Source organism: Myotis davidii, unplaced genomic scaffold (assembly GCF_000327345.1).
Source record: "Myotis davidii unplaced genomic scaffold, ASM32734v1 scaffold187, whole genome shotgun sequence".
Taxonomy (NCBI): Eukaryota; Metazoa; Chordata; class Mammalia; order Chiroptera; family Vespertilionidae; genus Myotis; species Myotis davidii.
This window is the reverse complement of record NW_006383018.1, coordinates 2,055,949-2,065,655: the sequence shown is the minus strand read 5'-3', so window position 1 is coordinate 2,065,655 and position 9,707 is coordinate 2,055,949. Positions and strand designations below refer to the sequence as shown.

The window sequence follows — 9,707 nt, the reverse complement described above, 5'->3', positions numbered from 1 at the left end:
GCCCCACAGCCCTGCCTGGTACCCTGCCTTGGCCTGGTGCCGCCCGCTCACTTGCTCCACCACCCTGCCACGGTCCTGCTTTCGTCCGGGCCCACTGGGCTGGCAGCGCCTCCACTGCTGCTGGCTGCCAGCACTGCATCGTCAACGCCTGCCATGTTTCACGCTGCCCACTGCTGATCAGCACACATCATAGCGAGTGGTCGAACTCCCGGTCCAACAGCCGCCCGACGGGATAATTTGCATATTAAGCTTTTGTTATATAGGAAGGATAATACTATGTAGTCTGGCAAATCAGATGTGATTATTCAACTTTACTGAAAATAGAGAATGTGTTGAGATTATTTTATTTCTTGCTTTGAATCAACTCTGATATACACATACTTTAAACTCATCACTCAGAAACACAGATATATTAAGACCCTCAGTAGTTATTTTTATTAAGCAAATACAAATTGGAAATATTTATGATAAAATATATCAAATTTGAACAAAAATGTTGTAAACAGTAATTCTACAACTGGGAAGACATCTCAATCTTGTTAAGTTTGGTCACATCTTCCCAACCATGTCTAATCTGCAGTATCTTCTTTCTCAAGCATGGCAGGAATAGTATAGCTTTACATACCAGGACAACAATTGGAAGGAAAACAGCTATCATAAAACTTGGAGGTGTATACCACACAAATTGTTTTATATCGACCCATTTATTCCAGGCAAAAATCAATGCATGTATTGTGCCCAGTAGAAGGGCAACAATTCCTAGCTTGCTCTGCAAAAGAAAAAAAAAATTATCTTGGTGAAGATTGGTTCCAAAAGAGTTTATTCCATACTACTTAATCTGGATCTGTTCCGTTGCTAGGAAATTCTTCCATTCATCTGTAATGGTTTTCCTATTACATTTCTTAACAATGTCCACTCACACCTTTCTGTTCTTTTTAACATGTCCCCACTTTACTCCTACTTTTGGGTAATGCCTCTGTCTCCAGGCCATTTAAATTAAGAACATTCACAACCCTCTTCCTTTCTGTCTCAGCCAGTCAATAACTCTGTCTTCCCTTTCTCCACACTTTGTTCACCTCTCTTATGACATTTATTTTGTGATGGTTTGTCTCTTGTGCATTCGCCTTAATTCTGCCTATCAAGAGACATCTAAAACCAGGGGCCCTCTTACTCATCACAGGACCGCTACAGAAGCAACTCAATGATTTGTGCCCTTTAGGTGCTCAGCAAAGAGTGGTGGGTTGACTGAAGATTAGTGCAAAAATCAATTCGACCTCAGTGATCTTCATTAACTGCGAAGGCAACCAAAGTGATTGACTTTGATTTTGGTATCTGAATACTAAAACAAATGATCTTGGCCTATGTTAAAAAAGTCAAACATTCTGATAAAGTGGGAAAACACCAACAATCATTTCAATGTTTGAACAAGACAGAAAGATAATGAAGATGTGGAGAAAAATTTCAGCTAGCATTGGGATACTTGGCACCATCCCGATAAAGTTGCTTAAAAATAGTTGTTCACCTAAATAATTTTACGGCATCCTGACGATAGCTCTTCTAGATAACTTTTGACTGCTATTCACTTACTGGAAATGGTCATTAGCCTGCCAGGAGAAATCCAACTCACAATTATTGAGCAGTAAGTACCCTTAAACCCCAATGAATACAAATAGTTAAGTTTCTATTTTCAGATAAAAATCTCCAACATAAATTGGAGAGTAATCAGTTCTTGGATTGTAAATGAGAAATTTCTAGGTTATTAATTGAAAAAAATACATGTGACTTGAAGATTAATTTTACCAAATGTGTATTATGTACTTATTATGAAGTAGGCGTTGTGCACGTAGTGAAATGGGCTTAGTTGTCAAGACGCGGTGCTTGCATTCCTGATTCGATCTGAGCAGCGGTGCTCAGCATGTGTGTGGAAAGTTATTAATGAGGAGCAGGGAACCCCAGTGGCTATCGGGCTGAGTCTACAAAATCAACAAACACTGCACTTGGAAACATGGCACCATCTCTAAGCCACAGTGGAATGACTCAGATGGAGACTTGCTTTTCAGCCTAAGCAGGTGCCCTGATAGTGTGTGTGTGAGAGTATGACCATGTACAAAGGATAGTAGGGAATGTCTGATTTTGTGGAATTTACAAAGATGTCTACCCATACAAGGTAAAGCTATTACATTTTAAAAATCTTGGCAGTGCTTATGGCTTAATTAATTTTAGTCCTTTGAATCTTGTCTGACACAAATCCCCTTGTGAATTCTGGCACATAGCTCTTTTTATGGTGTAATCTACTACTAGGAGATTAACCTCAGTAAATCTGAAATGGTTTGAATTCCAAGAATATTGAGAAGCTTCAAGTGAGTAAGCTACATAAAATGTCACTTGGAAAAAGCAGCATTTACAATTAGGTATTAGAATACCTTTGGTAGATATAACTCCATATTTCAAGGAGAGATGCTTTTTTATGGATAGTACAAAGCTATGTAACTTAAAAGGGATGAATAAAATTAGATGCTAGGCAAGAGAATATTTTTATTTGGGGGGGGGGATAAAAACCCCCATAAATATTAAATTTCTAAAATATCACATTTAAAATTATTAGGTGGATAGCTAACACATTTCAAATGTTAGAAATACTTCTCTTTGAATAATGCCTTTTATTTATATCTAGGAAACACTTCTATTTAGCAGCAATAGGGAAAAATTATAGGAGAGCACAGTATTAATGGGAACAAGTGGTAGGATCTTGGCTACTGGCAAACCATTTGTTATTTTCTATGGGGTAAAGTCAGTATACTTCATGATATTATAAGCATGAAAAGATTGACCGCTCTGAGGGAACAGACGCATTTTATACATCATTTACCTGAATATAGTGAAATTCTCTCCATGTCAAAGAGTCACTCACAGATGGAATAGATGTCACCGCCAAAAGAGCCAGAATTGCAAGTGCCACGATTCCCAGAGACACATATATTTCCATTCTCCAGACATCATGCTCAATCCAGGCATCTTCTTTCTTTTGTTGGACCTACCAGAGGGTGAAGAGAGGAAGGAGTGTAAAGAACACCTAGCTCCCACACATGAACCCCCTTCTACACTCACTCTGACTGCTATGGAGGGCCTGAAAACTGGGGCCTCTACACAACTATGACTTGTTTTTGCATTCCTCTGAAAGGAATGACACAGGAACTATTAATCACTTTCTTGAATGCAACATTGATGTAACTGTTTCATTTATACAATAATTATGGTTAGAATTGTAATGTGCAGGCACACGGGGTAAATAAACAGAAAATAAGAAAAATGAGCATTAACCCCTTCCCCAACAATTTTTTTGTTAAAAACGTTTCTTTTTCAGACTAATTTTTATATTTTGGTTCTATATAGTATTTTTGATGCTGGTTATGAAAACAGTTTGTAACTCGTCTTCCTATAAACCATATTTTTTTACCATATTTTCTTAGTATACTCGTCGACGACTGAAAAAGAACATTTTGTGAAAACGAGTATACACGTTTCTGCCGGGGAAGGGGTTAAAAGTAATCTTGTGAGGGTGACAGAAAATGGAAATGCGGCTGTGTCCGTGAACACATACTTGTTTGCATTGTCAAAGTTGTAGTTTAAACTCTCAGCTTAAAATACATTCCTCGATGTAAAACTATACTACCAAGCCCCAATAAAGGGTTAATAATAAAACATTTTAAAATGCAGATTACTTTCTCAGCACAGGGTTTCAACAGGGGTTTGAGGTGTTGATATTAACATGACAAAGAGTTAATCTGTTAGGTGACTTAGACTGTTTGGTTCAGTGATACTGTTGATCTCATCATCCTACCTGTTGATACGCCCAGTTCAGCAACTTGTACCTGTAGGATCGCCTCATTGGATAGGATAAACTATAAATTGCATGCAGTACAGCAAAAAAGAAACTGAGCAGCCCAAACTGCTTCCTTGTTAACATCCACCTATCCAACCAATGTGGAAATTTCTTATACTTGGTTCCATTACGGAGCTGTACAGCTGCTGCTATCACACCTGGCAAATACACCAGCGCCAAGAGGGTGATGGAAACCATTGGCAAGACTTTGTTGATGACCAGGATTGGAATTTTATAAAAGCACTGTTGATGGGAAGTTACAAGAGGGTGAATTACTTCCCTCAGGAGAGTGTAGAGAAAAGTCAGAGAGGATACGACAGCGGCAATTTTAATTGGCAAGCGCCATTCTGGGAAGAGCTCCTGTTTGCGCTGAAGCTTTTGGGGACAGTCAAAGTCATCAAAATGGGCTGTTTGGTCCAAGTGCAAAAGCACAGGTCTTTTCAGCATGCTGGTCTCTCCTGAGTTCTTATTCTATGAAGAAAAGAAAACAAACATCTTAAAAGTTAAACAACGGGATTTCCTTGAACGAATTATTTATTGCTCATTGTGCTTTTCAGTTAAAATGGGCATTCAGAACCTTGTTTTTGGATACTGGTTTTAGCTGAAGAGATGGCGTAGTCTATGTAGCACTGATCAAATGTGCACGTAGCTACTTCGGGGTTCTCCATTAGTTTCTGTTGTTCGTTTTTCAAAATAAATACATGCTTCAGATATCTCCACTAAAGCTTAGGCCATGTGCTTCTGTCTTGAAGGCATAAAAGGATGCAATAATGCAACTGGGAAACTAAAATTGAAAACTAAAAAACATCCAATAATCTTTGGTAAAAATAGTAACAGTTGTAAATTGTAACAGTTGTATGTATTTTAAAATATTTTTATTGGTTACTGGATAACTATTGGCAAAAAACTGAAGAGTGAATTCTTCATTAATTCAAGTGCAGGAGATTAAGACTTATATGGTCATTACTATTAGAAAAAAATTTATAATTTCCGTCATAGTAGTTTTAAACCTTGATTTTATATTTCTAAATTATCTCATTGGTGTAAGTAACGACGGACAAATAGTCTATTAGAAGTACAAAGGCTACATAAGTAGTTAAATCCCATAGGGATGATCTATTTCCTGAGAAAGTTATACTTCTTTACTCAGTTGTATTTCTAGTTAGTCAACAATTCCAAAGAAGGTTACATTGAATATTTAGTCATTTCCACAACTGACTGATATATCAGCAAATCAAAAAAAACCCCAAAAAGCTCAAAATGAGAAATTATGTGTTTCTTTATTGTGTTACTTTATGAATTTACTTTCTCACCCAATATGTATTACTCATTTCTTATAGCTCTATACGTAGAACCTTAGCATTTTAATGCTCAACATGTTAGTGATTAACTTGCTCATCTCCTCATTTTATGCATGGTAACTTTACTTCACACAGTTCTCTATAATTTTATGGTGTTTAAAAATGACCTCTCACCATTTGACTTTAACTTCCAGTAATAAATCACTATTACATCCAATGTCTTTTCCAATTACTCCAGTTAGAAAGGAGTTGAGCATGACACAGCATCTGTCACCTCTTCACATTAAAACACTTTAAGTACAATCAACTGAGATCAATTTTCTGGTTAAGGGTAAAGAGTAACGGAACAGAAAATAGGGCACTTAACTTGGAAAATAAAAATGATTTCATTTTATGTACACTTATTTTATAAAGTGTGTGCTTACATCGTAATTATTCTGCTTATTAAAATAATTAAGGTAAAATACATAACTTCTGTTAAAACTGAGTTGAGATCATTTAGAAAGGTAAAAAGAGTTTAAAACAAAAAATGTCCACCACTTTTTCGGTTGATAATGTAGTCAGAAACATTTTATCTTGAGGTGGGGAAAAGTGGGACCAGCGGTTCTTATTCTAAAATTGAATGCATTTGATTAAACAGTGAACATTAATTAACTCGATGATCTCTTGGTAAGCTGCCATGGTGCCCATTAAAAAATGCATGCTTGCACAACTGTCATATGGGCACTGGCGATTCTTTTGAAACAGACTCATTGAGGATGTTAGAAAACACTGGAAGGGCGTTGGAGATGATATGGTCTAACTCTCTCATTTACAGATAGACCAAGACCCAGGGTTTTCAGTGACTCATTCAAGGTTATTCAGCTAAGTCCATGGCAGTCAGTCAAGGTACAATTTCTCTCCTATACGTCGCTGACCTGCACCCATCACAACATCAGCGACATGAATCAGTGAAAATATCAGCAGACGAGGGTGAACAATCACTTTTACAGCACCATGAGATATAGAAGAGCATTTGGGTTATGTTTATGGATTTTAATTATTATTTTACCAAATAGTCATCTTCTTCTAGACTTCTCCTGGGCTGCATTTTCCAAAGTTCTTGGTTTGTGATGTTTTGTTGGATTTCCATTAATTCCATAAAATATTGCTTCAGCCACCTATGAAAATAAAAATAATTATCTTCTTCAAGTCTATGCTCTTTATGATATTGACAGGGCAACATGAGCAGTTTCCTGTGGGGAGCGGCTACAGTGTTTGGACAGGCCCAAGCTTTGGACTGAGGAGAGGGCACACTCCTCTCATTGCCACGTGCAAGTCCAGCTTGGAGGGCAGCGCCCTGCCAGCACAATTATAGCCAACAGCTATAGTTGTAAGCTTGAACCTGTGGTCCGAACATGTGGCCCCACGTGTCCGAGTGATGTAGGCTTGATAGAGTTCAGGTGCATGTAACTGAGTAGGCTCGAAACCAATGAGAATGTTGCAAACATCTTGACCATGCCCTTACTTTGCCTCGTGGCATCTGCTATAAAATAAAGACAGGGCTTGTGGGTGCTGGTCGCTGTCTCTCAGAGAAGCAGCCTCCCACCGAGACCCGGCTTTCATTCTCTTGCCTGTCTTTTCTAAGCCTCTCAGCCGCCCCACTCAGGGTCACCCTTGGCCTCATATGAGGACTACAGCGGCAGGTAAGATATAATTAAAATACAGTTAGTGACTGATGTACACATTAAACTTTACATTATAATCTCCATCCAGGGCCCTTGTGTCAAGAGAAGCTGCTTTACTTTGTCCAACTAGCGGTACAATGTATGACCTCGGTGTCTACTAGTATATGAAATTCAAATGGTTGGACGTTGCCTTTTGTTTAGGAGAATTTAACTCCAGGTGCTCATTTAGAAGAATGCCAACTCCCCTCAAAGGTAAATAGAATTAGGAATGCATTTTTTTTCTGAGAGTAATCACGTTATCAATGGAAACTGGAGTTTGCTGGTGTAAGATCAGGAAGTTGTATTTTTGGGGGTTGACACTAGAATTTGAAGTAATAATTAAATGATTTTATGGGCAAATTTTTTGAGTTTCAGACAACGAATAAAATGGACACGCTCGGGAAGATGAACTCTGATAGTGGCACAAAGGAATGAAAGGTGGTATTTTCAGAGTCACAGACTGGTTTTTGTTGGTAAAACACACAGTGCTGGTATTTCCACGGGGGTTATTGAGCTTTGTTCACTCACTGACATGCCCCTATCCTGGTCAACCCTGTAGAAACTAATTTTGTCCAACTTCCTACCCTATAAAGGACTGTTTTCCTAAATACCCAACAGAACTTCATTCAGGCTTGGTGTGACATTTTTTTTAGGAAAGAGAAACATATAATGTCACAATATTATTCATTGTTTTTATTTGTTCTAAATGTATTTCCAGAGGAATACATCTCCAATTTGTACTTAGTGAAATTCAATGAGTAAAGCAGATTAGATATATAACAATTTGACTGAGAGAAAACATTCTAAATGTTTCTGAATTTTAGAGCACCTGCAACACTTCATTGACTGGAAAGTTGTTGCCAGGAATAGTTTAAAATACTTAAAGCACTCTCCAACTTTTAAAGGTTTGACCTTCACAAAGAATGAGGAAGAGTGCCCTAGCCGGTTTGGCTCGGTGGATAGAGCGTTGGCCTGCGGACTCAAGGGTCCCAGGTTCGATTCTGGCCGGGGGGGCATGGGCCTTGGTTGTGGGGACATCCCCAGTGGGGAGTGTCCAGGAGGCAGCTGATGTTTCTGGCTCTCTACCCTCTCCCTTGAATTTTAGAGCACCTGCAACACTTCATTGACTGGAAAGTTGTTGCCAGGAATAGTTTAAAATACTTAAAGCACTCTCCAACTTTTAAAGGTTTGACCTTCACAAAGAATGAGGAAGAGTGCCCTAGCCGGTTTGGCTCGGTGGATAGAGCGTTGGCCTGCGGACTCAAGGGTCCCAGGTTCGATTCTGGCCGGGGGGGCATGGGCCTTGGTTGTGGGGACATCCCCAGTGGGGAGTGTCCAGGAGGCAGCTGATGTTTCTGGCTCTCTATCCCTCTCCCTTCCTCTGTAAAAATTCAATAAAAAAAGAAAAAAGAATAAAGAAGAGCCATCTTTACATAGTCCCACCATCTGCCTTTATTGAAGCACTCTGCGAACATTTCCCATATATCATTCATTTTCAAACTTCACAACATTCATGCTGAGGACATTTGTTTTGGTCTGTCCACCTTGACTGGCATCGAACGCGGAACCCTTCAGTCCACCGGCCGAAGCTCTCTCCACTGAGCCAAACCAGCTAGGCTCCCCCTCTTTTTGAGTAATTACCTTTATTACATGAGCTAAGATAGGAGGGACGAGGATTTCTTTGCCTTTCTGGGCCTTGATTTTCCTTAGAACGCCAGTTCCGTGCCCTCTAGCACACAGCCATCTAGCTTGAAGCGATGCATGAAAGAAGTTTGCCTGCTGGTCCTGCTCCTTGAGAAGACTGCTGATTTTGGCATCCTTTCTCCTTCCATCATATTTCTTCTGAATTCTCTTTGATCTTTTTTTTTGTTTAAAATCTCTTTCTCCTCAAGAGTCAGCTTGGCCCCCTTGTTGTGGCCCCAGGGCAGTGCGTGGTGGGACTCACACCACCGTCAGTACGGTGTGCTGTCTGTGAGCACGATGCAGCTCTTTACGAGGGTCTCTACCAGTTAGTTCACTGCTGGATGCATCGTAGACATCAGTAATCCTTGTTTTGCGAGTCGAATACTCTGAGCCCCAGAAGTTGCCCCTGTCCAGCCTCAAGGCTCGGGACTTCTTGCTGCCTCCCCGCACGTGGACTGTGTGTATGCAGCGGGGTCCAATCTTCGTGCTGGCAGCAGGGCGTCCCAGTTCATATTTTCGCTTCTCGCGGTAGGCCTCTCTCTCGCCTCCAGTCCTGCAGCGCTTGTGCCAGCTGACCCTAGAGATGCCTGTGGTTTGGTGCTGGCTGAAAAGAGCCCATTTAAGAAAAAATTATATAAAAAATTTCCTCCATTTGGAGAAATGCTCTTCCTTTGGCCATAGAAGTGGGCATATGACTCAGTCTGGGCTATTCCCAGTTCTCTATTCCTCTGATCACATTGATTGGCTTAGGGATGGCACACTAGTACAAGCCCTGCGGACCCAGCCAGATCCTCCTTTGAGATTCATACATGGAAGTGGAAGATAAAGAGGACATGTCTAACACAGGAAGTTGGGAGGATGGAAACCTATCACACTTCCTTTCCCATGCCGTGAGGTGGAAGATGCCTTCAGTAGGATGGAGGACAGCCCAAACACAGAAGCACAGGCCAGAAATAGGCACACAGAAGAGGTCCAGTGGTATATTTTATTTAGATTCCCTGAGACATGATACTGATATTTTCGGTTACACAGGCTAATACATTCCCTTTCCTTTGCTTGTGAGTTTGACTTGGGTTTATAGCATTGGCATTTGAAAGAGTTCTGAGTAAAGCATATGGCAAGCATCTAGCATTC

At 40.0% G+C, this 9,707-nt stretch overlaps 1 protein-coding gene and 1 pseudogene across 1 annotated transcript; both read right to left on the bottom strand.

Moving 5' to 3' along the window:
- Positions 1-410: 410 nt before the first annotated feature.
- Positions 411-6,339, bottom strand: STEAP1 (six transmembrane epithelial antigen of the prostate 1). Its single transcript, XM_006779182.2, has 4 exons — positions 6,236-6,339; positions 3,842-4,354; positions 2,870-3,034; positions 411-769 (listed from the first exon to the last, which is right to left on the bottom strand). Exons 1-4 carry the CDS (start codon positions 6,323-6,325, stop codon positions 512-514), a joined length of 1,026 nt encoding a protein of 341 aa, XP_006779245.1. The 5' UTR covers positions 6,326-6,339; the 3' UTR covers positions 411-511.
- A 2,229-nt stretch (positions 6,340-8,568) lies between these two features.
- Positions 8,569-9,707, bottom strand: part of LOC102758251 — a 6,282-nt pseudogene continuing 5,143 nt past the window's right edge.

Bases quoted from the DNA above. Each gene is read 5' to 3' on its own strand.
- STEAP1 (XM_006779182.2), bottom strand. From the start codon at position 6,325: ATGGAATTAATGGAAATCCAACAAAACATCACAAACCAAGAACTTTGG. The intron at 3,035-3,841 runs GTAGGATGATGA...ACCCTCTGGTAG, and splicing joins TGAACTGGGCGTATCAACAG to GTCCAACAAAAGAAAGAAGA. The intron at 770-2,869 runs GTAAATGATGTA...TTTCTTTTGCAG, and splicing joins GAGAATTTCACTATATTCAG to AGCAAGCTAGGAATTGTTGC.